At 40.3% G+C, this 27,691-nt stretch overlaps 2 protein-coding genes across 3 annotated transcripts in view; both read left to right on the top strand.

Moving 5' to 3' along the window:
• LOC306993517 (putative C-type lectin domain family 20 member A) overlaps window positions 1-27,691 on the top strand; it is a 431,197-nt gene that overhangs the window by 6,146 nt on the left and 397,360 nt on the right. The window lies entirely within an intron of this gene.
• On the top strand, window positions 137-26,085 carry LOC306993499 (butyrophilin subfamily 1 member A1-like). The gene is made up of 11 exons (XM_079603328.1): window positions 137-335; window positions 446-499; window positions 3,910-4,272; window positions 11,320-11,613; window positions 12,163-12,255; window positions 12,355-12,375; window positions 12,501-12,539; window positions 12,762-12,803; window positions 14,309-14,347; window positions 25,087-25,128; window positions 25,256-26,085. The coding sequence occupies exons 2-11, from the start codon at window positions 448-450 to the stop codon at window positions 25,810-25,812; spliced, it is 1,542 nt and encodes a 513-aa protein (XP_079459454.1). The 5' UTR covers window positions 137-335; window positions 446-447; the 3' UTR covers window positions 25,813-26,085.

Genomic DNA, 27,691 nt, shown 5'->3' with positions numbered 1-27,691 from the left:
CCGCTGATACATTTTTTCTACAGTCGATCCATGAGGGAAAAATCCTTGAGATCTGTGTGAATTTTCCATTAGCTAGTCAATCGCTAATAGTAAAAACAGAAAAAAACACATAGTCTGCATATGACCGGTTTTAATCATATGACGATGACGTGTTTTTATTGACGGATCACGTTATGTTTAGAAACTGAAAGTTAAGAGTAGGAATATACGGGATGAAAATCAGGTGCACTTTTGATCGATCCTGATTTTCTTCTCGTGTATTTTGACTCTATTATCGTATGAAACGCGTCTCATCTTCAGATTACTGTGATTTACCAGACGAGTCTTGTTCTCCGGTGAGTTTCCGTTCCTCAGTAAACACGATCTGAGTTATTATTCCTCTCACATGATTTGTGTGTTTCTGTAAATCCCGTAGTGTTTTATTTGAGTGTCTGTATTTTCACAGGAATGTTGACTATTATTGCCGCTTTACTGGCGAATCTCTTCATAGAGACTTCTGGTAAGAACATGTTTAACTTTATTTCATATAGCGCCTTTAAACCAGCTTCTCAAGGCACTTTACACAATATAACAGACATCATTTTACACACATTGAGTGTGGTTTTAGGAACCCCAGCAAAAAGTGTGTTATAGTCAATGTGTTAAAAAACAAAAGTATTAAAGCCTTTTAGTCACAGGAAAAAATGGCAAAGTAGCAATATTTCTGAGAAAAAAAAGTAATTATTGTGTCAAAAGACAAACTTGAATCAAATATAATTTCAATTTGTTTTATTTAGTCTGAAACTCCAAAACAGAGGCATCAACATTAGTGAACCAGCTTTACGGAGCTGATGAGGAGAGACAATAAGCAAAACCTTTTCAATATTAAGACAAAAAAAAAAAAACTTTAGGGTCATCCATGTTTATATCTCAGAAATGCAATGTGAGAGAAAAGGAACATCCACATTTTGACCAGGCTTAGAGTGGATATAAATCTAAGCATCATCTGCACAGAAGTGATCATTAAGCCTGAGTGATCTTAAGAGCAATCCGAGAGGATATAGATTATAAAAATGAAGGGTCTTAAAACCGAACCCTGAGCAGGGCCGGCTCTAGCCCTTTGGTTGCCCTAGGCGAAATTGATTTTTGCGCCCCCTCCCTCCTTTAAAAATGATGAGTATTTATTTAACTAAACAAAAATGCTCTTAGTCACCCCAAACCTTCAACAAGCAAATTATGACTTGAAGGATTAACTCTAATAAATTGTTCATACAAATGCTACATAGTTGCATTGTACAAATACAATTTATCTGGGCATGTAACTTGTAGATAAATTACAATTACTACCACCACTACTATTATTACTTATCTATTAGGCTGCTACAAGGCTAGGGGGGTTCGGGGGTGCTCCCCCGTAAGAAAATTTTGTGCATTTTAATGTTAAATTCATCATTCTGGTGCACTTTGAGAGTTCAAAATTAAAAGCTCCAACCATATTCAGTGTGCAAATTGAACAAACAAAAATTCAAACCTCTTTTAGTTAGTGTCTGTCTACATTAGGCTACACTACTACATAATAATAGTTAATATTAATCCCATGACAGTAATAGCCATAGGCTATATTGTAAAACAAATGCACTGAAAAATAAAGGGAAATTTTCATAATTAGTTTAAAATGTTTATACTTGAAAGTAAGCTATATACTTGGAAGTAACCCAGCGCCAATTAAGCAAAACAAAACAAAACGAATGGGCCGCCGATGTACGAGTTTTATGGGCCATTAAGACAAAAAATACAAATAAAAGTATGAGATGTATAGGCCCAAAAAGCACGTAGTTCACCGGGAATCTCCCGGTAGTCCCGATGGCCAGTAAGCCTAAATGCCTGTGCACAATAGGCTACATTTATTTCGTTTGACACCTTAATGGCTGAGATGAGAAGACTTTACCTCTATACTGGGCTTTTTTAAAATCTTGTTGCTTTCTCTGTTTTCGTCCCTGTGCACCAGAGGGTTTAGACCGCTTCATTTTCGATCAACGCGCCAGCAGCAGCTGAGCACTAGCCTGACGTAACGTAACGCAACTCCCCCCGTTTGGAAATGATCGACAATAATCATTAATTCAATCTAATAATCAGGTTGACAAGTAAACGTGTGGCAGAGGGCGCCTTAGGATGATCATGTTTAATAAACATGTTTTTGTTTCGCTTGTCATTCTAATTCTGTGATTTCTCGATTAATGGGAAGTAGGTAAAGTGCGACACTAGAGCGCGCCCCCAACACATTTGTCGCCCTAGGCAACCGCCTAGTTCGCCTATAGCAATCGCCGGCCCTGCCTGAGGGACGCCAGCCAGTCTCAGACCTGAACCCACTCATAATAACAAACTGGCAGCGGTCAGAGAGGTAAGATCTAAACCAGGTTAAACCAGTCAGAAACACCAAAGACCGTTTCAAGATGGCTGAGTAAGAGCTTGTGATTGACAGGTTTGGGTTTCATTCAGTTTTATTATGGCATATATTCCAAATACGCCATTCCTGATAGATCAACAAATGTTGATATTTATAGAGTAGGCCTAATTCATAAATGTGAACTCTTTCTACTGGATATTACGGCACTGGGTTACAAAGCTTAGACATGGAAGGTTATTTAGATCAATGTGACAAATCAAGCAATCAAATTTTTGTTCTAAGAATGTTTTCCGAACATTCTGCTTTGGTTATATGCATCCGCTCTCCATGACCCGTTCTATGACCTGGGGAATCATTGAAACGGGGGAAACACATAAAGGGGACGGCTGGGCCATAGATGGGCCAACGCATCCCTGTTCTTCGAGAAGAACACTTGGTTTTAGAGGCGAAAAGGTAGACTTCGGCCTCGCCGAACACACTCCATATCAGACTGACCGTCTGTGAGTTCAGGGACCCCTCGCCTAGGGGAGTGTTGCCCCGTGAGAGCATATCCGCACCCAGATTCTGAATGCCGGGGATATGCACCGCTCTCAGAGAACTCAGATTGGTCTGTGCCCACAAGAGGAGGTCTCTCGCTATGGCGTACAGGTTGCCCGACCTGATGCCGCCCTGGCGATTTATGTAAGCCACCACTGACGTGTTGTCGGTGTGGACTAAGACATGGTGCCCCCTGAGGTTTGACAGAAAAGCTTTGAGGGCCAAACAAACTGCTTTCATTTCCAGACAGTTGATATGTAAACTCTGCTCCGTGCTCGTCCAGAGGCCGGAAGCAGGCTTGCCCTCGTGCAGCGCTCCCCAACCTTGGTCGGATGCGTCTGTAAAAAACACTTTCCTCCTGGAAACTACTCCCATGGTCACACCCTCTTGGTACCAGTCCTGAGCCCGCCAGGGAATCAGGGTCCGTAGACAGCCATGATTCACCATGATGCGTGGACTGCCTGACTGCCATGCAAGGGTTGGCACTCTGCGTTTGAGCCAGTGCTGCAGCGGGTGCATCCGCAGTAATCCCATACGGAGTACTGAAGATGCTGCTGCCATGAGACCGAGAAGTTTCTGAAATTTCATTAGAGGTGCGCTCTCGTGTGAGCTGCGCTGTCATCGTCACAGAGTCTAAAACTGTGCCCAGAAAGACCACGCTCTGGCTGGGGTTCAGTTTGCTCTTGGTTACGTTGATAATGAGACCCAGGCATTTCAAATGGCCGAGAATCAAATCTCTGTGTGACAGTAGCCCTGCTCTCGACTGTGCCAGCACCAGCCAGTCGTCGAGATAATTCAGCACGCTCACTCTCTGATGTCTCAGGGGAAAGAGCGCTGCATCCATGCACTTCGTGAATGTACGGGGCGCCAAGGATAGACCGAACGGCAGAACGGTGTATTGATAAGCCTGACCCTAGGAAATATAGCACACTAATACAGTTTATAATGCATGTATTACATTGGATGTGTCTTTCTGTGTCTCTCAGAGTCGTTCACTGTTGTGGTTCCTCGTGATCAGATAGTGGCTCATGTCGGGTCTACAGTCACTCTGCCCTGCTGGATCTCTCCTCCTGAGAACGCTGAAGCTCTGGAGATCCGCTGGTACCGTCATGACCAGTTCAGCAACCCTGTCCTCTTCTATCAGCATGGGAAGATCCAGGACCTCCAGGAGGAATCGTTCAGGAACAGAACCTCACTGACTCTGCGCTCAGATCAGTCTGGTGGACTGAAGGATGGAGACGTCTCTCTACGGCTGGAAAAACTCAGGATTCAGGATGAAAGTTCATTTCACTGTTATGTCAGTGGAGAAAGTGCATATGACAGCAGAGAGGTGGTTCTCAAAGTCACTGGTGAGTCAAAAACTATAATATACACTGGACAAAATTGTAAATGCAACACTTTTGTTTTTGGCCCCATTTTTCATGAGCTGAACTCAAAGATCTAAGACTTTTTCTATGTACACAAAAGGCCTATTTCTCTCAAATATTGTTCACAAATCTGTCTAAATCTGTGTTAGTGAGCACTTCTCCTTTGCCGAGATAATCATCCAACTCACAGATGTGGCATATCAAGATGCTGATTAGACAGCAGGAGTATTGCACAGGTGTGCCTTAGGCTGGCCACAATAAAAGGCCACTCTAAAATGTCTCGTGTATGCCAGGTTAAAAATATGTTTTCGTTTTTAGTTAAAGGATCTACCATCAGCAGTTGATGTTGATATTCTAGGTACTATCAACTGGCCAGAATTTTGAGATCGCAATAAACGTGAAAGATTATAATGCGTTAAGAGCTCGCTCAAGTACTGCGGAGCTAAACCATTTAGTGCTTTGTAAGTAATCAGCAATATTTAAAAATGTATACGATGTTTAGTAGGGAGCCAATGCAGTGTTGACAGAACGGGGCTAATATGGTCATACTTTTTGGTTCTAGTAAGAGCTTTGCATTTTGAACTAGCTGTAGTTTGTTTGTTAAGCGTGCAGGGCAACCACCCAGTAGAGCATTACAATAATCTAGCCTTGAGGTCATGAACGCATTAACTAACTGTTCCGTATTTGTCATTGAGAGCAAATGTCTTAGTTGAGATATTCTTTTAAGATGGAAGAATGTGGTTTTACAGATACTAGAAACGTGGCTTTCAAATGAAAGATTGGTATCAAAGAGCACACCCAGGTTCCTAACCGACGACGAGGACTTGACAAAACATTCATCAAGTGTTAGACAGTATTTTAGGTTATTATGTGCTAAGGTTTTTGGTCCAATATATTAGTATTCTAATAATTAGAAACTCAGTCGTAGGAAATTACTAGTCATCAAGTTTTTTTATATCAGCAATGCATCCCATTAATTTTGTGAATTGGTAAGTTTCATTGGGGCGTGAAGAAATATAGAGTATCATCAGCATAACAGTGAAAACTAATGCCATGAGCATATCTCACAAGGGGAGCATGTACAGGGTGAACAGCAACAGTCCTAGTACTGAGCCTTGTGGTACTCCATACTGAACTTGTAACTTGTGATTTAACACTTTCTGGTCTCACACAGATATCTTCATCTTTCAGTGTTAATGCACCACAGTGATATCACAATGGCTGGTTCTGTTTTTTTTTTTTTTTTCATTAATGCTCCAACTTCATAATTGTTATAAGCAGGATTGGGGGGTAACTGAATACATGTAACGGCGTTATGTAATCAGGATACAAAACGCTGCTTGATTATACAGTAGGTCCTGGTTCTGTTGTCAGTAATGACTCACGTGTGCCACGCGCTGTCTACAATCTCTTCAGACGCAGATTGAATCACTGCTGCTAGTAGAAACGCTGCCTGCTGGTAAAAACGCTTTCAATTCATGGAAATTCCACTGCCAACGCCCCAAGTTCAGTCAGGCAAATTAAGAAAGATCACGGCTTTAGTCAACATATATACCTATTTTAAAATAAACTAATATGTAGATTGTGTAGAATTTTTAAATGTTGTGTTTTTATTTTTTCCTTGTACATGTTAGTTAAAAATAAGACAAAATAATCTGTAATACCATACTTTAGCCACTAGATGTCTGTATAGCCCTTTACATAAATATATTCAAGGCTGTGTATATTTTGCAAATATTGTACTGGACCAAATTCTTAATAAATAAAAGTTTTTTTTTTTAAACAATATTTATTCTTGCTTGACTGCTTTATTTATATATTTGACCTTGAAGTAATCCAAAAGTAATCAGTTACATTACTTTCATATTGTGGTACTTGGATTACGTTACTGAATACTTTTTTTTATTAAGTAATTTGTAACTGTAACAGAATACATTTTTAAAGTAACCCTCCCAAGCCTGGATATAAGCCTATGATGAAACCACAGAAAAAGCAGTTGGTCAAACCACTTTGACAATTCAAAAAACACAATTTGACTATCATTAAAGTAGTCATGTTGATATGCCTTTTCATCAATCCCTTTCTTTATCAATACAGTAATGTTCTCAGAAAACAGTAATGCAATTTCTGAAAGAGAAATCAACAAAAGTCAAGGGTTAAGAGATCAACTAAAGAAAACACAGATCACCATAATAGTGACTTTGAAGAAAAAATTAAATAAAACATAAACATAAAAATCTTAATTCTCAATAATAACTTCTGTAGATGTATGACAGAAATACAGTAAAACTTTAATCCATTAATTATCTTATTAACTGCAGTTGCTTCAGTGTTTGTACGAAAGCCTGTCCTAGGAACCAAAGTTGTTGGCCACACGGACTGATTATAGTGGGACACACGGGAAGACGGTTTGGGGAATGTCCATCTCTGCACTCTCATCTATGTTATGTATAATGCGTTTATGCCTTGATGTAAGTACATCTGCATATGTATGTTTATCGAATATATGTTATTGATGTCCCGCGATCGTTCTGCGGTTACCATCGGTGAGTTTGGAGTGCCGTAGCGGCCGTAATTTGCTGCGAGAGAAACACGCTAATCAGTATTAGCATCGGCAGTATTCTAAACTGCGTCACCAACGTGTTTACATTAATAATGTACCATTGTACAATTTATCATGATTTATCATGACAATTTATCAATATTTGGATTGATAAGGCTGTTATTATTGTTAAGGATGCAGACTTGAGTGTTAATCATTGTTTATTGCATTTGTTCGACTATTATGCCAGTGTGTAAATGATTCTCAGAATATGATTGTATTTATATTTCTTTATTGTTCCTTTAGACCATTAATACAGACATCATTGCCTAAGAATAACTGGTTCAGATGACAACCAAAAGACTGTTCAATAAATACATCTTTGTGAAGAATCTATTCTCCGACCTCTGATTCTCTGACCGAAATCCCGTACATATTTGGCCGCCCCAATCAGCGTATTATAAAGTTGTAGCACGCCTCCGCTGCAGTGTTACTTTTACACTCTGTAGATTGAACCCATATAGCCATTGGGTAGTGTTAATTTAACACTGAGGATTTTGCTGTGATGAATGTTGTTGTTAATAAAGATGAAGTTGAAAGAATGTTTCAGGAATATCATACTAACTGTAAAAAAAAAAAGTTCCTCTAACTTAAGGAAAACGTCTCGGGTTACGCCTTTAACCCATGTCCCCTTAGAAGGGAAAGAAACAATCTCTATTGTAAAAAGTGCTATATAAATAAAGGTGACTTGACTTACGACACATTTTAGGTAATGCCCCTCAGCGTAGCGCCTCTGAAGCTAGAATGAAACTAAGCCAATCGTGATTTGTGTTGAGTCATGATGTAGTGTGTGATGGCATACACAGAAATTACAAAGGGCACACAACAGAGTTAGCTTCTGTGATTAAGCAAGTCGCTCCCAGGCAGGGGAAGGCATGGCAAAGGGACGCAGTTTCTCGTTCCCTTCTCAGGGAACGAGAAACTTACAGTCCTAACACAAACCTTACAGTCGTAACACAAGACGTTCCCTTTCGAGGGAACTCACACTGCGTCAGTAACGACACTTTGGGGAACGAATACCCTCTTTGCCACAATAAACCCAGCCTGTCCCAGTGTGAGGCTGTCACAGGCACTTGTGCACCCGGCATCGAAGGAAGGTCCAGACTATAGAATCTTGTAAATGTATGAGGAGTGACCAATCCAGCCGCATTACACACCTCTTGGATAAGGGTCCCTGAGAGGAGGGCTTTAGAGGATGCCATGCCTCTGGTTGAGTGAGCCATTATGCCTCACAGTGAAGGCAAACTGTGTACCTGATAGGCCAGAAAAATAGCCTGAACTATCCAGTTGCTGATGGTCTGTTTGGAGGCGGGAAGCCCCTTCTTGGGTGACCCGAAACACACCAGCAACTTGTCTGACTTCCGTCAATGAGAAGACCTCTGAACATAAATGTTGAGAGCTCTGACAGGGCAAAGCAGATGGAGTCTCTCATCTTCCACCTTCACATGAGGTGGAGGATGAAAAGCCTGCAGAACCGTGGGCCTTGCCTTGTTAGAAGGCACCTTAGGCACATAACCAGGCCTGAGATGCAAGATAACCTTAACCCTTCCAGGAGCAAACTCCAGGCACTCAGGAGATATAGAAAGGGCCTGAAGATCTCTTACTCTTTTAACCCTCTGGGGACGAATTGGGCGGTACCGCCCAAAATGGCATACTTTTACAAATGTGCAATTATCTTCAAAACTATTAATGATAGAGAGGTGCAGTCTTTTTTGCCGTCTTCCTTAGATTCAGATTCAGATTCAGATTGAAAACAGTGATATCCCGTTTGTATTATATACACACTTCACTGTTGCGCAATACCACTGCATAAAAAGGCCAATGAAATCGATGTTGTTAGGCAAATTCCACCAATGGAAAAATTGCTGCTGGCAGGGTTTTTTTTTTTAACCAATCAGAGGAAGGTTACCCTGACGTATTCTAGCCAATCAGAGGACTCTGTAGCCTTCAACATGTACAAACAAACAGCGTCGAGTGGAGAGGAAGAGCGAACAGAGAGCGGAGTATTACAGAGCGCACAGAGATCTATATAAGAGAGAGACAGAATAACTTAAATAGCATTATTATTGTATTGTTTTAGCACTTTTATGATGGGAAGCAGTAAGATTTACGGTAGAACAAGCTCTGGAACAATTACTGCAAAGTAAATCTGCCAGGTTGTGAGTGTGTCTGTTCTTCAGAGCAAGCAGGTCTCATTTAGTTCGAAGCAGACCGCTTTTTCACGCCTGGGACTGTTTGTAATAAAAGTTCCTTATTTCATTGTTCTTAATACATTTGATTGAACAATTACAAATGTCTGTCAAGCAAAGGGTTTGACAATTTTTTTTTTTCAAAAACTGTTCACTATTGTTGTGTGAGGTGTAATTTTCAGTAATAAATTACAAAAATCTAATTTTCGTTTTTGAAATTCTCTCGATTATTGTACATTTTTCACTCATACTTCCTTTATAAACACATTACATGCATGCTTATGTTAGCTTAGGGTCTTCTGAATCCATAGATACCAAACACATGGTGTTCCATCTCCATTACATATGGTTTATAAGCCCAAATGTAAAAATAGAGAAAACGGACCAAAAAGGGCTTAGTCCCCAGAGGGTTAAGAGACGTGATTGCTAAAAGAAAATCTACCTTGAGTGAAAGGTTCTTGGCCTCAACCGACTCTAAAGGTTTGAAGGGGGCCTCGACCAGCCCTTCGAGAACCGCTGCCAGGTCCCATGTGGGAACTTTGGTCTGAGTCGCAGGCCTCATCCTCCGAGCCCCACGGAGGATTTGTATGACCAGCTGATGTCTTCCCAGAGGCCCATCACCCAGAGGATTGTGGAAAGCCGCAATGGTAGCCACATACACCTTGAGTGTGGATGGGGTAAGACCAGAAAAGAAGCGATCTTGGAGGAACTCCAGCACTAAAGCCACCGGGCAGTTAACTGGGTCCACCTCACGCTCTCTACACCAAATGGTGAAACAGATTTCATTTTAGGCCGTACTATTTCCTTGTGGAGGGAGCTCTAGAACTGATTATGGTCTTGACTACTCCTGCTGTCAGGCCAGCTTCTAGGTACTGTGCCCACTCAGGGGTCAGACCCACAGTTTCCACAGCTCTGGCCAAGGGTTGAATATTGAGCCCTCTGCCTGCGAAAGCAGATCCCTTCTAATGGGAGCTAGGACCTCTTTCCCTAAGCCTTCTTAGCCTGCAGGACGGTCCTCAGATCAACCTGCTTCTGAGAAGGCTTCGGCTTCACCTATGCCCCCAAGGTCCTTTAGGGGAGCTCTAGATGCGACGCTCTCCTTTTGTGCCTGCCTATATGAGGAGCTGGTCAATGGCTGCGGCTGATCGCTGGGGGCAGACATCTTCGGTTTCGGGGCGGCGTGGGAGATATTGCTTAAAGGCTGCAGACTGTTTTTGTGCTGCAGGAAGTGCTCACAACTTGCTTCTCGCTTGCGTTTCCTGCCTTTCATGTGGCCTTTTTAATCTGTCCACGGCACGAGAACAAACCTCAACCAGCTCCTCATGACATGAAGTTGCGAGTCATCTTCAAAATCCCCACCTTCGATGCTGAGCACATCCACTTCTTTAGAAGCAGATAGCTCAAGCATCGAGTTCTCCACTGCTTGGGAGTGCAGCACACTCAGGCAGCTCTCGAGGGATCTTACGCAGATTGTGAAAGGTTGCCGATCTGAGTGCTGCACTCCCGTCTGGCCATTTTCAGTGGCGATGGTTAGGCTTGCGTTCCCAGTGGTTCAGTCCGGGCGCGGTGTCTCATATCATGCGGTTCCCAGATGGAGCTGACAGAGGACCCTGAGATTGCTGAGGTACTTTCTCAGGCTTCCTATGCCAGCTCTGATGTTATCCCTCCTCGTGCGAAACCCTTTCACAATATGCACAGGCAGCTCCCTCGAGAGCAGTGTACACACATCTGATGTGTGTCCCCATCCGTTATGAATCTCGGACAGGAGCGCACAGATCTTTTAAATGATTGCACCATTTTTACTGATAATATATATTCTAGTTTGACAGACAACACCAAATAAGACAGACAATGACAGAGACCGCTTGCTGAAGAGCAGAAAGTTAACTTTGTTGTGTGCCGGCGTCCCTTTGTAGCTTCTGTATATGTCGTTATATGTTACATCATGACGTAAAACCAATCAGGATTGGTTTAGTTTCATTCATGCTTCAGTGGCGCTACGCTGAGGGGCGTTTCCCAAAGTGTCGATCTGACGCAGTCCGAATTCCCTCGAAAGGGAACTGGACATGTGTTGGTTAAAGTTACCATGACCAACACAGAATGTTTGGAATACGTTCTTAGAACAAACATTTGTTAGCTGGAAGCAGCCTTCATTAATCCACTAGAGATGCATTTACCTAAAGAAATTAAAAATATACTTGCACAGTGATTGTAGAACGTCTGTCTCTTCTCTTCCAGCTTTAGGATCCGCTCCTGTCCTGTTTCCTCAGCCTCTGGATGATGGACGTGTGAACATCAGCTGTAAGTCCAGCGGCTGGTATCCAGAGCCGGACGTCACCTGGATGTCCGATGAGCGACCGGTTCTCCGTCCTGGAGGAGTGTCTCGCAGTCGTGGAGCAGATGAGATGTTCTCTGTCCACAGCTGGACGGTCGTCTCTCACTCGGACGCTACACTGGTCTCATGCTCAATGTCTCTCAAGACTGGAGAGTTTAGAGAAGGAAGATTGAACATACAAGCCATCATCTCTTCAGGTCAGGGAACATCTTAGAACAAACATATTTGTAGATATCCGGACAAAGACTGTGTTCACACTGTCAGTTTTCGGGATTAATGTACTTACAGGTGTGAGTCTTGAAATGTCCCCTTCAAACAGCAACTTACATTAGCATCTCGAACAATGTCTGCATAAACGTGCAAAGGGAGTCATGCCCGTATTCTCTTACCAGTAACCACAGCGACAGTGACCAAAGTAATATCAAAGATAGCGATGTAGAACCTTCAGTAACGTAGATTTCGGTTGTCACTCCTGTAAATAACTAAACTGTGTCTTAATGTAACATCAAATGTAACATCTTTCTTTGATGTCATCTATCCTTCAAATGTTTCAACCATCCAATTAAAAATCAAATAAATCCCATCCTACATTTTATTCTCAATCCTGTTTCATAAGAAAACTGGATTGCGAATTACATTTTTATGTTTAAAAAGTAAAATAAAAAAAACTACTTAATGATTGGAATTGTTTTATATATTTTATATATTATGAAGGTGTTTAGATTGATCTGGTTTGTCTTCTTTAGTTCCATGGAAGGCTCTTTTCTTCACTCTTCTCACCTGTGCTCTTCTGGGTTTGGCTGGGCTTGTCCTGTACAAATACAGACATGAACTAACAGGTACAGTCTGGTTAAACTATTTAAATGAATTTATCTTTAAAAGTTTTTATACAGGTATTTAATGTTTGTGTGTTGGTATTTTGTTTATCTTTATTTCAGGGAAGAAAACAGTTAAAGAAGGTAATCAAACTAAAACACATATGAATCAGCTTAACAGCTACATTTATTGTGGTTTACAAATTCTGTAGTATTTCTGGAAACAATTAATAATTAAATAATCTAAATTAAATTTTCTCTCATTTTAGTTTGTGACGATGAAACTATGGAGAGTCTGACAAAAGAAGGTATCTGAAGAAGCGTAATTATTGCAATATCCAATATCAGCAATAATATCTTAAGCTGTCCACTAAACTTTAAAAAAAAAAATGCTCCTGTGCATTTTGTAGCAGAAATCTTGTACCAGAACACATTTCCAGTAAATAGTAATAACTGTATATGTCCACAATTACAGCTGTAGGTTTCTTTCTCTAAAACCTTCAAACATTTTTTTTATTTTTTTTATTTAGCTGTGAAAGACACAAATACCGAAGAAGGAAAAAAAGATACAGGTATGTTATGATGATATCTCAGTTATATATGCATACTGTATTTGTAAAGCTTGTTGTTTGTTCCATCCTGTCCCCCTTTCTCTCCCGTTTCGCTCCAACCTCAGACTGATTAAAGACGAATAACGATTAACAAACAAACAAATAAAATAACAGTGCTGCCCAATCCTGTTCCTGAAGATCTGACTTCCTGCAAAGTTCATCTCTGCCCCTGATCAAATCCACCTTCAGGAACACTTGATAATCACAGTTGGAGGAGGCTGGACCTGAACTCTGCAGGAACAGGAATAAGCTCTCCTGATCTAAAATATCTCATTGTGCTTCAGAGTTTATTGTTGAAATGTTTGGTAATACTTTACTTGAAGCGGTGTGCATAAGACTGACATGACACCTTCATATTATGAAGGAGGTTTATGCATGTTTATGACAACTGCCATTAAGTGTCATTCACTCAATTATGACATTTTTACTGCAAATATGACATTGTGTGAGATGTCTTTGTTATGACAACTTGACATAAACCAATACATCATAACCTGTCAGTGTCTTTGTGATGACAACTTGACATTACCAAGACAACATAAATTGTCATAAATATGTCATGAACATGACATAGCAGATTAATTATCAAACGTAAGAAACCACTTAGCTTTACGGGTTAACATTACATTAAACTGTCATGTGGTTTTGACATTGGCTGTCATGAGGCAATTATAACATTTTAATGACAAATTAAATTTGTACCACTGTAGTTGAGGTCAAGAAAAATATTCATGACAGTTATAATGGCCTCATGACAGCCGATGTCAAAACCACATGACAGTGACAAACAACAGAGACATCTCACACAATGTCATATATGCAGTAAAAATGTCATAATTGAGCGAATGACACTTAATGGCAGTTCTCATAAACATGCATAAACCTCCTTCATGATATGAAGGTGTCATGTCAGTCTTATGCACACCGCTTCAAGTAAAGTATTACCAAATGTTTCAATTTTGCAGAATGACAATCTATAAATACAATCATACGATTCTAACCCATTTTGATGTGATAAGGTAAAATGAGGTGGACACACACAGTGCATTCAGAGAAACACCTGAGAATCACGAGGCAGGACTGATGGAAATCATTCAGTTTATGACTGTAGAATTCACACTCAGCAAACACTCACACAGCACTTTTCATTTCTTATTTGAAGATATAACTGATAATTAAGAACATAATTTGAAACCAATCGGATCTGAATGTCTTTATAGACTGACACAACTAAAGTAATTCCTGGATGAACGGATGAACACTAAGAGAAGTGTGATATTTTTATTAGGCAATAATGACCTTTGACCCTGAGCCTAAGAACTGACAGCAATAAAAAAAGTTAATATCTAAAAGAGATTCTTCCTGGAAGAGTTAAAAGCATCATTTATTGTGGTTTACAGTGTCTGGAGTATTTGTGGAAGCTGAATGATAATTAATCCCTACAATAAAATTTTCTCTCGTTTTAGAGTTTGACGATGAATCTACGGAGAAACTGACAGAAAAAGGTATTTGGAGAAGTTGCTCTTTGATATATTTTTTACAAGAACTGTAACCGCTCAAGTGACACACTAGTCGTTAAATAAACATTAACATTCATATTGTAGCAGAAGAAAACATTAATATAACAGGTTTGGTGACTTACATTCCTTGAGTTTAGGACTGAACTATTCACACACACACACACACACACACACACACACACACACACACACACACACACACACACACACACACACACACACACACACACACACACACACACACACACACACACACACACACACACACACACACACACACACACACACACACACACACACACACACACACACACACACACACACACACACACACACACACACACACACACACACACACACACACACACACACACACACACACACACACACACACACACACACACACACACACACACACACACACACACACACACACACACACACACACACACACACACACACACACACACACACACACACACACACACACACACACACACACACACACACACACACACACACACACACACACACACACACACACACACACACACACACACACACACACACACACACACACACACACACACACACACACACACACACACACACACACACACACACACACACACACACACACACACACACACACACACACACACACACACACACACACACACACACACACACACACACACACACACACACACACACACACACACACACACACACACACACACACACACACACACACACACACACACACACACACACACACACACACACACACACACACACACACACACACACACACACACACACACACACACACACACACACACACACACACACACACACACACACACACACACACACACACAGTGTACTGTACTTAAAAAATGTATTTTCAAGTGTAGAATTTTTGTATCCCAGATTTTCAAGGTCTCCGATTTTTGGACTCCACAGTATAATTTCCAAAGTGTTGTAGAAACATAGTGTGAACATAATCAAATATATAATTTCATTATGGGGAATAAACAATTCATAAAAGTTGATAAAAACTAATAATTTCTGTTAGTTTTTCTGATTTGCTAAAACACATTTCTTGAAACCATCACTCACTTTCTCAAAACCTTAAACACAAAACCAAGTGTTCAAACCACATTCACAGAATTTCTGAATCTACCGGCGAAATCAAACAATCGCCTCAAAACCATTTGATCTGTGCTCAAAATCAAACAATGCTCTTACAACAATGATCATACACACATGAGTCAAAATTATAAACACTACAGATCATTCATTCAAAAAATGGAGAACACAGAATCCAATTACAGAATTACAGAAAAACGTATGTTGTAGGTCCGTGTATCATCCGATCATTTCATTTCCTATTTGGAATGGAATAACGAGGAATGAAAAAACAGCTCGTTTATTCGTTTTTTTGTTTAGTTTAAAAAACGAAAAATTAGATTTTGGCTCGATTTTTCATTTTTCGTTTGTGGTTTACAAATCGGTTTATGGGTTCGATATTTCGAAACGCCCCTTTCATCTGATTGGTCAAACCGCTCCGCCTTCAGTACGAGCTTTTCTTTCTGTCGGCAGAATAAGAGTCAGTACGAGTGCGGCACTAACATTACTGCACTTTAATAAAATAATGTCTGAAACCACCACTCACTTGTAAGTTACTATGCACAATATTTGAAGCAGAAGTATGTTCCAGCGACCCCATCAATGTGAGCTACAGTAGGCTATGACAGATTATTTTAGCATGATGTATTTCTCATTGATAGTGCAAATAGTTCCGTCTCTTTGGATAAAACGGAAGTGGAAATAAAAACCAATAATAGGCTGAACTGTAGGCTACTATTATATGTAACACAATTATAGTGTGTAACATATACCACTCTACTAATTTAGTAATTTTGAAAATTGAATAGAAATAAAGTTTATATTTATGAATGTAAGCATGTGTAGCCTACTCAGTTCACATGAAAAGAAAGAGAAAGAAAAGAGAGAAGCTAAAATCAGTGAACGTTAATACTGTCAAAATTAGCAGGGTTTGGGATTCATTAAAATCATGTCGGTTGAAGAGCACAGCATATAAATGTTATTAGTTTTATTATAAACTAATACGATTTTATTACATTCTGAATTGGTCAATGTTTCTCTGAGTTGTCTTCATTATGTTGACTTGAGAAAGCCATGCAGCATATTTTAAACATTATTATTATTTATTATGAGAAATTGACTCCGCCTAGTGCTTCACTTTAATGCTTCACCAAACTCAGCTCAGACCTCCAGACTGGTCTGACTCGCTTATATAATTTATAACCCTTTATATCCTGTCTATGTTTATAACTGGTCAGACATACTTTCCCAAAAAATCCATTGACTTGCATTATCTGAGCAATGAAGGCCGTAATAGTTCATGCTCTCCACTAGAGGGGGCGACAGGATAATACGTCTTTTCTACTCTCTTTTCCTGTTTGCATCAGTTTAAATGACAAATAAAGGCATGAATTTCATTCATAAATAGGCCATATCTGTGTATGAGAACAAGCTTTACATTTCAAACTGTACAACTAATTAAAACTTGAACCCTACTTCAAAGTTTGCCACTCTAAGATGTTGTTATTCACACTGTTTTTTGCATTTAAATTTGTCCATCTGGAACTTTTATTTGTCATGAGCTCTATATTTTAAGATATACTAGAAAAAATATGATTCAACAACACAAGCTCTGTTTTTACTCAGCAAATTTGTTTTCCTTTTAAGTTGGCTATAGCCTACAAGTTGCCATGGCTTGCCATGTTCTGTTTAGGCTATAGTAGTTTGTAATACTTGTTATATGTGCCTAAATTTATATAGGCCTAACACATTTAAACTTCTGTCCGTCTGTCCGTCTGTCTGTCTGTCCGTCTGTCTGTCCGTCTGTCTGTCCGTCTGTCTGTCCATCTGTCTGTCTGTCCGTCTGTCTGTCTGTCCGTCTGTCTGTCTGTCTGGACATTTATGCACAAATATTTATGCACAAATAATCTTAAATAACAGTTTAAAAAAGGTGGTCTGCTATATTTCTCAAAGGAAGCGGTCGTTGGCATTATACGAGGACATTCTGAATATTAGCCTATAAAATTAGCTGTCTTAAAAATGCGGATTGATCATTGCAGTTATTGCAGACGCCTCGATCCCGGTGCTATTCGTAGCCTATTGAAATTGTATAATTACGGATTATGAACAGATGTTTTACACAACAAGGATATATTCCCATTGGGTTGTTGGGTTTTCATGTTTTATGGGAACCATAATGATTTTATACTGTACACACTGTGTTATCCCCTAACTCTAACGTAGCTAACAGTTAGGCCATCTACGGGCATCTAATGTTAAGGACATATATGGTACAGTTCAGCCTATATGTTGATTTTTATTTCCACTTCCCTTTTATCCAAAGAGACGGAACTATTTGCACTATCAATGAGAAATACATCATGCTAAAATAATCTGTCATAGCCTACTGTAGCTCACATTAATGGGGTCGCTGGAACATACTTCTGCTTCAAATATTGTGCATAGTAACTTAAAAGTGAGTGGTGGTTTCAGACATTATTTTATTAAAGTGCAATAATGTTAGTGCCTGTAATGGAAATTTTACTTTTAGATGGGTACAACTTTTATTAACGATGAAGATTAATTTTTACTCATAAGCATTTAAAGGAATATAATCAAAAGCACATTATTAAAGATATAAAACTAAGTTTTTTATAAATGTATAAGTTAGAACAGGCTTGAAGGAACAAAATGTTCACTGGGTCATGTGAGGGCTGACAATATGTGTACTCCAAATTACTTTTTGTACTCCAAGTGTGAAAAATATGTGCGCAGCTTTGATCGAACTAAAGATAGACAAGATGTGTGAAAAAGAGCAGCAGCTAAGAACAGGAAACTTTTGCAGACATGACATTGTTCTGACCTGTTAGAATTTATGTTAGAGAAGAGATCTTGAACACAGACGTTTCCTTTTAAGGTAAACGACACAAATCTTTTGACAGATGCAGCCCACTCAGGATATGTTGGGGGTATATAATCTTGGCAAAGGGGACTGGTCTTCGCCTTCTCATGTCAGATGCTCTCTGCGTGAGAATGCCATGGACCTTCTCATATCAGACACTGTCTGTGTGGGAATGTCTTATTTCATGCATGAAATAAAATACTTTGTTTAATCTTTTGAGAATCGACTTTGTCTCCTTCATCCAGGTTTTTGAATATTGATAATTTCCACAACAAATGGCGACGAGGATGCGATTGCAAAACCGATGATCGTCGTGAGGGGAACAGTTGACTGGCCATCCCGAGAGAACACTCTACGGCTCAAAATCCTCAAGCTTAAGGAAAGAGAATTGTTCAACTCCTCACGACGACCTAGGTGGACGCAATCCCAAGATTAAAGAACTCACAGACAGTGAGACTCACAAGACGGTGAGAGAAAATTATTCACATAGTAGATAAGGAAATGATTTGCGTATTGAATATTTTTCCTAAAAGGGTCAGGGTTTTGGAATAAGCGTTTCCAAACAGGGTTTGAGAATAAGCCTGAAAGTAAGTTCTCAAATGCCATGTGTTAATTCTTCTCTAAAAGGGCCAGAGTTTTGAGAATAGGTCTGATAGAAAATTTCACAAACACCAGACAAGGTGCTTGTTTGAAATAAGCCTGATAGTCATTTTCGAACATTAGAAGAGGCACTTGTTTGGGAAAGACCTGCATCGACGGAGGCAGGCAGTTTGAAAGTCCTATATTGACGAATATAGGCAGGTCGTGGTGGCCACGCTGAGAGGAGAATTAACACAGTAAATATAGTGCGTGGTGACCACGCGGGGGAAGATATTTAAATACGCAAATATAAATACTGTTGATTAAGAAGAAGGAAAAAGAAAAAGAAAAATGGGTAATGAAAATTCAAAAAGGAAGGATGAAGATCGGGTTGATTTCTCGAAGGGTTCATACAAAATAATGGACAAAGCAATAGGAATTTGGTATCATGAATATGTGCCGTATTTAAAAGAGCAATATGGGTTCAATGGGGGTTTAAGCGTGTCACATTTGACAAAAACAAAAGCAAAATTGGTCTACTCACGTTGTCAAGAGGAAAGACAAGACACATAGAGAAACGCATTATGCAATCTTAAAAATGACGTATCTTTGAAAAATGACGTCTGACATTGTTTCTTCTTCTCCCTATTATGGCATTGTTTTTTTGTTTGTTTTTGTTTTGTGAGAATAAGATAGGAGGACAGGATGTATCCGGCTCATCTTCCACCTCCTCGCAATCCTAACCAGATTCCAGCAGCCGCAGAAGGACGGGATCACGCAGTTCCTAACGCACCACACGAACAACCACCACCGCTCTGCAGCCCTCCAGAAAATGAAAGTAAAGACTTTGTTCTTGGATGGATTGGACAGTGACATTTCAAAAGCAATTCAAAAGAGCTGTGTCGGATGGCAACTGGCCTCCACAGCAGAAATGAGACGACACGCAAGACATCATGAAAGTGCAGCGAAAAATCAACGCAGCCAAGCACGACAAAGACCTCATGTTGGCCCTGGTGACAATGCAAGGTGTGTATATGGGCAACAACAACTCCAACCATCACCAAATGAACCAGAGAGGCAATGGCAGAGGAAGAGGCAGAGGACGTGGTCGTGGAAAAGGACGAAACTGTCAACAACAACGCCAAGAGCCCTATGATCCAGACAAATGTTTCAAATGTGGACTTAAAGGACATTGGTATAATGATTTCCCACACGGCAAAGGCAGGAATCAGGCGGATTGAAAGGAGGAGGAGGGGGTGAGCGACGGGGTTCCTGTCTCTCCAACTGATGAGTATAATTTACCTTTATTTTCTGATTCTGCTCTATACAATGAAGACTTGCTTGCTAGTGTTTTCTATAAGACTCATATTTCTTTACCCTTGATAGAAATGACTGTTAATGACGTATCTTTATAATTTCTGCTTGACACGGGAGCTTCCAATTTTGTAATTAAAGCCACAGAGATTGAAAAACCAATTCCACTCTCTGGTAAGACGACTTCTTCCAGAAGTGCAACTGGTCATGTGGTCATAGAACAATATTTGAAAACACTTGAGTATTCAATTGAAGGGGAAAAATAAAATAATAATGTGCATTGTTTTTAAATTACTAAGTCATGTCCAGTGAATTTAATGCGGAGGGATTTACTTTGTAATTTGGGTGTTTTTTGTTCACTGTGATGATCGGGGCTTGACTGCTGACATGAGAATGATGCATGAAATTGAAAGCACAGAGGAAACTCCTCTGTTTGTATGAATGGCAAATTTCTGACACATGTCTGAACACAAAGGCTCAGGACAGAGTGTTGCCATCTTCTGAATTTATGAGAGATTCAGATTTACATTGCACTTCTCATGTAAGCACTGATCATGATGATGAATATGCGCAGCAATGATTTAATGTTGACATAAATTGTGACGACTGACAATTACTATTACTATGTGTATTGGACTGACCAATGGTGTGTTTTGAATGTGAAATTGACTGACAAACAGACAGTGTTTTATGACATGGAAAATGCACAAGCCTCATATCACTGGCCAAACCAGTGAAGGCTAAATGGCGTGACGCGGGTCCCTTCATGGCCAGGTGCCATGAACTGACCGACTGGGTCATAATAGATCAAAAACGACTGATCTGCCAAAGTGAAGATATCAAACAGCCATGTCATAAAACACAGGAGTTTGAGAGCAGTCACAGTGTTGGATGAGGAAGTGAAACTAAACAGACTGAGTTTAACACAACTCCCTGTCATAACAGACGGGTTGGAGAGAGTTTCCAAAATGTTTATGGGCTACTGATAAAAAAATTAATAAATAAATGATGTAGGTCTGATTGCAGATTGTGAGCCGATTCAAATAAAGACCAAATCCGACTATAGACCAAAAAGAAAATGCAGTATCCATTGAAAAAGAAAACAGATTAGCAGAGAAGGCTGCAGCTCGACTTCCTGTTCAGATAACCACAGCAGCACGGCTGAATGAGGAACTAGGTGACATAGCAGCGATGCAGCAGCACGCCTCTGCCGATGACAAGCGAAAATGGAGGGAGGCAGGCTGTGAATATGAAAATGGACAAGGGGGCCCAAATAAATAATAAACCATGTTTACCTTCTCATTTTTTTTAGGTATATGCTAAACCGATGCATGGATTGGATCACACATCAAAATGGAGATGTTTACTATTATGCAAAATAACTGGTTTACCAAAGTTTTTCCACAGTGGCAGCAGATTTTTGCAGCGGATGTTTGATTTGTGGTACTAACAATGTGGGCAGGGGTCAGGCAATGAGACAGGGGGGCATCCCAGGCCGCAGAGACCATTCTCACATGTAATGTTTGATTATATTGAATTATCACAATCTAGACAAAAAGAGATACTGCATAGTGGCAGTAGACATGTTTTCAAAATGGGTAGAGGCCATGCGAACAGCAAAGGCAGATACAAAAGTAGTGGCAAACCTGCTCCTACAGGAAATTGTCCCACGATGGGGAGATCCTGAAAATTTATTAAGTGACAATGGTTCACTTTTTGTAAATAGTGCAATTTCAGCAGTTGAAGCATTCCTGGGTACATCCGGAATCGGGAGGAGCTAACATGAGAGTGAGAAAGAGGGGCTGGGAGGCACGAAATCCTTGAACATTGCCTGACACAAGTCGGGGTGAGAAATGACATGTGACAATATTGTGTTGAGCTGGATAAGGTGTTCTGTGATATCTCAAAACAGGTCCATGCAGCAGTTCCAGAGCCAGCTGAGACGGCCCTGCACAGCATCCGAGGAGATTTCGTGTTGATAAAGGATCTGAGACGAAAGCATTGGAAGGCGAAAAGGTGGCAGGGGCCATTCCAGGTTTTGCTGACAACTCACAGTGCGGTGAAAGTCGAGGAGAGGGCTTCCGTGGATCCATGGGACCCACTGTCGAAAAGTGCCAGCTCCTAGAAGAAGAATCCCATTCACAGCTAACGAGTGCCAAACAGAGATCAGACTAACCAGAGGCCTGTCATCCCGTAGGTTACCAATTTGAAAACCACCGTCACTGGAGAGCAGACGAATCAATAGTAAGAGACGATCCTGCAATTTTAGGAGTGGTCAGAACTGTATCAAGGACATTGTGGAACTTTAACGGCGTGGGCATTGGAATAACCTGTCTGATCATGTCAACTAGACCTGCCCTGAGACCAAAAATACATAGAGAAACGGGACTGATATCATTCACACAAGAAAATGTTTTCGCTTGACAAGGTTGTAATGTGTAAGGTTGCAATAGGTCACTAAAACTTATCCTCTTAATTGGTGTGGCTGTAAGCCTAGCACGAGATGATAGCATAGAGGTGAAAATGACAAAGGGTAAAGGGAGTAAGATAAGCATAATATGTGATCGTATTTCAGCAGCAGGACCTGGAGGGTCCATCCATTAAGATCAGCAAATTTAGGAGAATTAATAGGGTTAATTCCATGTGCAATGTAGAAATTACTGAATGTGAAAAATTCTGTAAAAATCAAATCAATATCTCCAAAGAAAGTCAAATGTCAGAACCCATCAGAATACAGTACTAGAGACTTTGACAGGGTATGGGCAGTGAAACCGCAATTAGGCGACGTATGTCTATGTAAATTAGGGACCCAACAAGGGGCAATAATGGCTGGTACAGCACACTGTAAAACCACGATAATCATGAATAATAACAAATGTATAACATCTAATGGTACAAATATCACATGTCCAGGTGACGACGATGACCTCCGAGAGACAACAGCTTGAACAGTATGTGTCTGTGGTCAAACCACTTTCCACACTTCCTAATAAATGGATGGGGTGCTGTTATTCAGGACTTTTAGATATAGGAACGGAGGTTTATTTGAAAATATGCAAAATGTTAGGAACCTCTTGTTGTTTTAATTTGACTGACGTCTATCAAAATGTATCAGACATAATAGAACACATGAAAATGGCCATAGCCACTCCAGATGAAATGTCATCTTCACTAGATAATTGATTTTTCTTTTGACGATTCCATGTTTAATGAATTGTATTTCTAGAATCACTGCTAAGACAGTGACTACCACAATGGTGAGAATGAATCCAGAGGAATACAACAATGATACGTAGGGCACCAGAGGTGAAGTTAATGTGTCAGTGGCTGATGATGATGAGGATTATGAGAACAAGAGCGAACATGAGTTTGACTAGAAAATTAAGTAACCATGGAAAAAAAAAATTTACCTGTTGTAAATTACTATGATTATGGAAAAGTAAATGTCAAATTGTGTGTATGTTCTTTGAATGAACATAGGGTGGATTGTAATGGAAATTTTACTTTTAGATGGGTACAACTTTTATTAACGATGAAGATTAATTTTTACTCATAAGCATTTAAAGGAATATAATCAAAAGCACATTATTAAAGATATAAAACTAAGTTTTTTTATAAATGTATAAGTTAGAACAGGCTTGAAGGAACAAAATGTTCACTGGGTCATGTGAGGGCTGACAATATGTGTACTCCAAATTACTTTTTGTACTCCAAGTGTGAAAAATATGTGCGCAGCTTTGATCGAACTAAAGATAGACAAGATGTGTGAAAAAGAGCAGCAGCTAAGAACAGGAAACTTTTGCAGACATGACATTGTTCTGACCTGTTAGAATTTATGTTAGAGAAGAGATCTTGAACACAGACGTTTCCTTTTAAGGTAAACGACACAAATCTTTTGACAGATGCAGCCCACTCAGGATATGTTGGGGGTATATAATCTTGGCAAAGGGGACTGGTCTTCGCCTTCTCATGTCAGATGCTCTCTGCGTGAGAATGCCATGGACCTTCTCATATCAGACACTGTCTGTGTGGGAATGTCTTATTTCATGCATGAAATAAAATACTTTGTTTAATCTTTTGAGAATCGACTTTGTCTCCTTCATCCAGGTTTTAATATTGATAATTTCCACAACATGCCGCACTCGTACTGACTCTTATTCTGCCGACAGAAAGAAAAGCTCGTACTGAAGGCGGAGCGGTTTGACCAATCAGATGAAAGGGGCGTTTCGAAATATCGAACCCATAAACCGATTTGTAAACCACAAACGAAAAATGAAAAATCGAGCCAAAATCAAATTTTTCGTTTTTTAAACTAAACAAAAAAAACGAATAAACGAGCTGTTTTTTCATTCCTCGTTATTCCATTCCAAATAGGAAATGAAATGATCGGATGATACACGGACCGTTGTAACAAAGTAAATACATTTTGCAATTACATAAAAAAGTACAATAATGACAACTTACAGTAGTAAGGTGAATATAAATTGTATACTGTATGCACTGCAAGTATAGTATTGTACTGGATAGTTTATAGTAGGCATATTGAATGTCTGTATTTTCAGCATTTACATACTGTGGAAATGCAGTGACCAACTGCAAAAGCCAAAAAGGTTACAGTAAGAAACTCTAAATGAAAAACATGTTACAGTAAAGTACTCTCAGAAGAGTTGTGCAACTGCAGAATCAAGGTCAGTGAGACACTCATTCTGCTTCAGGATCATGTGCTCATGTTGATCCGGCCAGAGGAGTGTATATATGGATATATTGATAATACAGATATTATTCTTTCTCTAAAGTCTCAAATTATTTCTCATTTTAGTTGTGGGAGACACAAATATAGAAGATCTGAGGAAACATGCAGGTATGATGACATCATCTCAGTTATATATGTGCATTTCTTCATCTTTAGTCATATATGCACATATTTGTAAATATGATCTCACACACGGTGAAGAGTATTAATAATTGTTGCATTATTTTCTTCACAGTTCAGATCACTATTGACCGTGAGCGTTCACATCCAAATCTGAGGGTCACTAAGAACTGTAAAATAGTGAAAGAAGCTCCAGGATATAAACACACTGGGAAAGGATTTCCCTATTCATTATGTGCATTTGGAGCTCAGAGATTTACATCTGGCCGTCACTATTGGGAGGTTTTGTTTGCACATGAAGATACACCTCCTAAACACTACTGGTTAATCGGTGTGGCGAAACATGGATATTTTCTTGGAAAAGGCAGATCTGCTTTAACTTCATCAAAAGGTTGGTGCTTGTGTTCAGACGGTGCTAATGGCTTTTACACCAACTCTGATCCACCAGTTAAACTCCCACTGACACCGAGACCTGAACAACTGGGAGTTCTGTTAGATTATGATCTCGGTCTGCTGTCCTTTTACAATGTCAAAGAGAGGAAACATCTGCTGACCATAATCACCAGATTCAGTGGACCAGTCGTTCCGCTGTTTAATCCTGGAGTAGGAGATCAGAGTCCACTTGAAATTCTGGATTGTCCAGAACCTGTAGAAACAGCTGTAGAAATGTAACATTCTCAGTTTCCACTAGATATTTTCCTCATTCAAACTGTGCTTTCGCGCAATGGCTGTCGCTGAGCCAAAGACGTCGCGCTCAGAGCTTGTCATATATCATAGTTCTATTCAGTGTTTTTAACCACATAATGTTTATTTCAGGTTTCAGACATGTAAATACTTTATACTTTATGGCAAAACAATACATTTATAGTTTGTAAAATGCACAATGGTGTCTATGGAAGCAGTAATAACAATCCATTAAAATATATTTGCCGACGTGTTTTATTCATATTTTATTCATGTTTTATTCATATTGTTCTGTCAGCCATCATGATGGATGATGGCATCGTCTATCGGCCCAACCCTACTTCACACAGAGATTCCGGAAAATACACGGATAATGTGTCCCAGGATTGTTTGATTTTGGATCATTCACACTGCCAGTGATTTTCTGGAATCTGTGAGTGTGTTCACACACATCCCGTAAATACCCTGTAAAGACACGTGACGTCAGGATGTGTTGTAGAAAGGCCAGTCTAATCTTCCGCTACTGCTCTTTCCAATGTAGTCATACACTTCTTGGTTCCCTTTCAAGGGAACTCGAGCTGCGTTGAGACGCGGTGGGAACGCCTTGCGTGATTGTGTCGTGAAGCACGTGTAAAATCAGTCCAATGGAAAAAGGGAGACGTCATAGGCGGGTGACGTCATCGACCAGGAAGCTATAAAGCACTCCCGAGATCATAACACACTAGCTTTGTTGCCTTCAGCAAGTGCTCTCTGTCTGTCCATGTCTATTTATTGTTGTCTGTCTCAGTATCTAGATATATATTATGGAGAAACAAGAATTCAAAACGTTGTGTTGTTCCCTACCCTCGTTTTATATCGGGTGGGGACGCGCATCAGCTTTGCGTTGCTTGTTTGGGAGTAGAGCATACCCAGTCAGTTCTCGAGGAGGCTGACTGAGTTGCGAGAGGTTGTCTGTTAATCACCTCGCTCCCGCCGGGCGTTCTTCGAGGAGGACGATTCGGTGCGCGCTTCCCGAGGCGCGAGTCCCGCTGCTGCCGAGGCACAGCAGCAGCTTGTATAAAGAGTATTGTATTCTTGTATAAAGAGGAGCTTATAAAAGGAGGTTTTATTTTGTGCTGATTGCCGAGTTAAATGTTTTCTGGCCAGCTGAACATTATGAGAGTGAGAATATAATTAAATCTCTATATCTCAGCCTCCTCGTCGGGGATTGCCGTTTTTTCCTATCTCCACACTGAGGTGTCGAGATCGTGGAATAAACCGGTTTCTATGTTATGTGTTTATCCCCAAAACTTCTACTAAAGTAATGTTTTGAGTATTAAATGTCATAGTATGACAGTGCCTCGGGTTAAAGAGACGCTCACTAGCTATCTCTCTCCCGAGTTGGCGTCATCATTTCCCCGATGTTATCCACCAGCCTTCATAAATAATAGATTATTATTAGGCAGCATTGGTGGGTAAACTATATAAGGACATGGATGTATGTGAGGGGCGACTCTCTGAGGAGGGTCGCAGCGCTGCCAGTTCGGTTGTTCCCTGCCGATCCTCCGTTCAGGGCACTGAGGTGTCAGCGTCCCCATACGATCCTCCGAGGAGGGTTGTAGAACGGTCAGTTCGGTTGTTCCATGCCGGTTCACCGCTTCAGGGCGCCGAGGTGTCAGCGTCCCCATACGATCCTCCGAGGAGGGTTGTAGAACGGTCAGTTCGGTTGTTCCTTGCCGGTTTGCCACTTCAGGGCACTGAAGTGACTGTTCAACCAAATCCAGAGGCCAGTGTCGAGAGACTGGTGCCCTTAGCAGAATTTCTGGCAGCATGGAAACTACTGCCACATATTTCTCAGTGGGTCCTGCACACTATAGAAAAGGGTTCA

This window comes from Phoxinus phoxinus (genome assembly GCF_949152265.1).
Source record: "Phoxinus phoxinus genome assembly, chromosome: 2".
In the NCBI taxonomy this organism is placed as follows: Eukaryota; Metazoa; Chordata; class Actinopteri; order Cypriniformes; family Leuciscidae; genus Phoxinus; species Phoxinus phoxinus.
The sequence above is the reverse complement of the archived record's forward strand: the minus strand, read 5'-3'. Positions and strand labels throughout refer to the sequence as shown.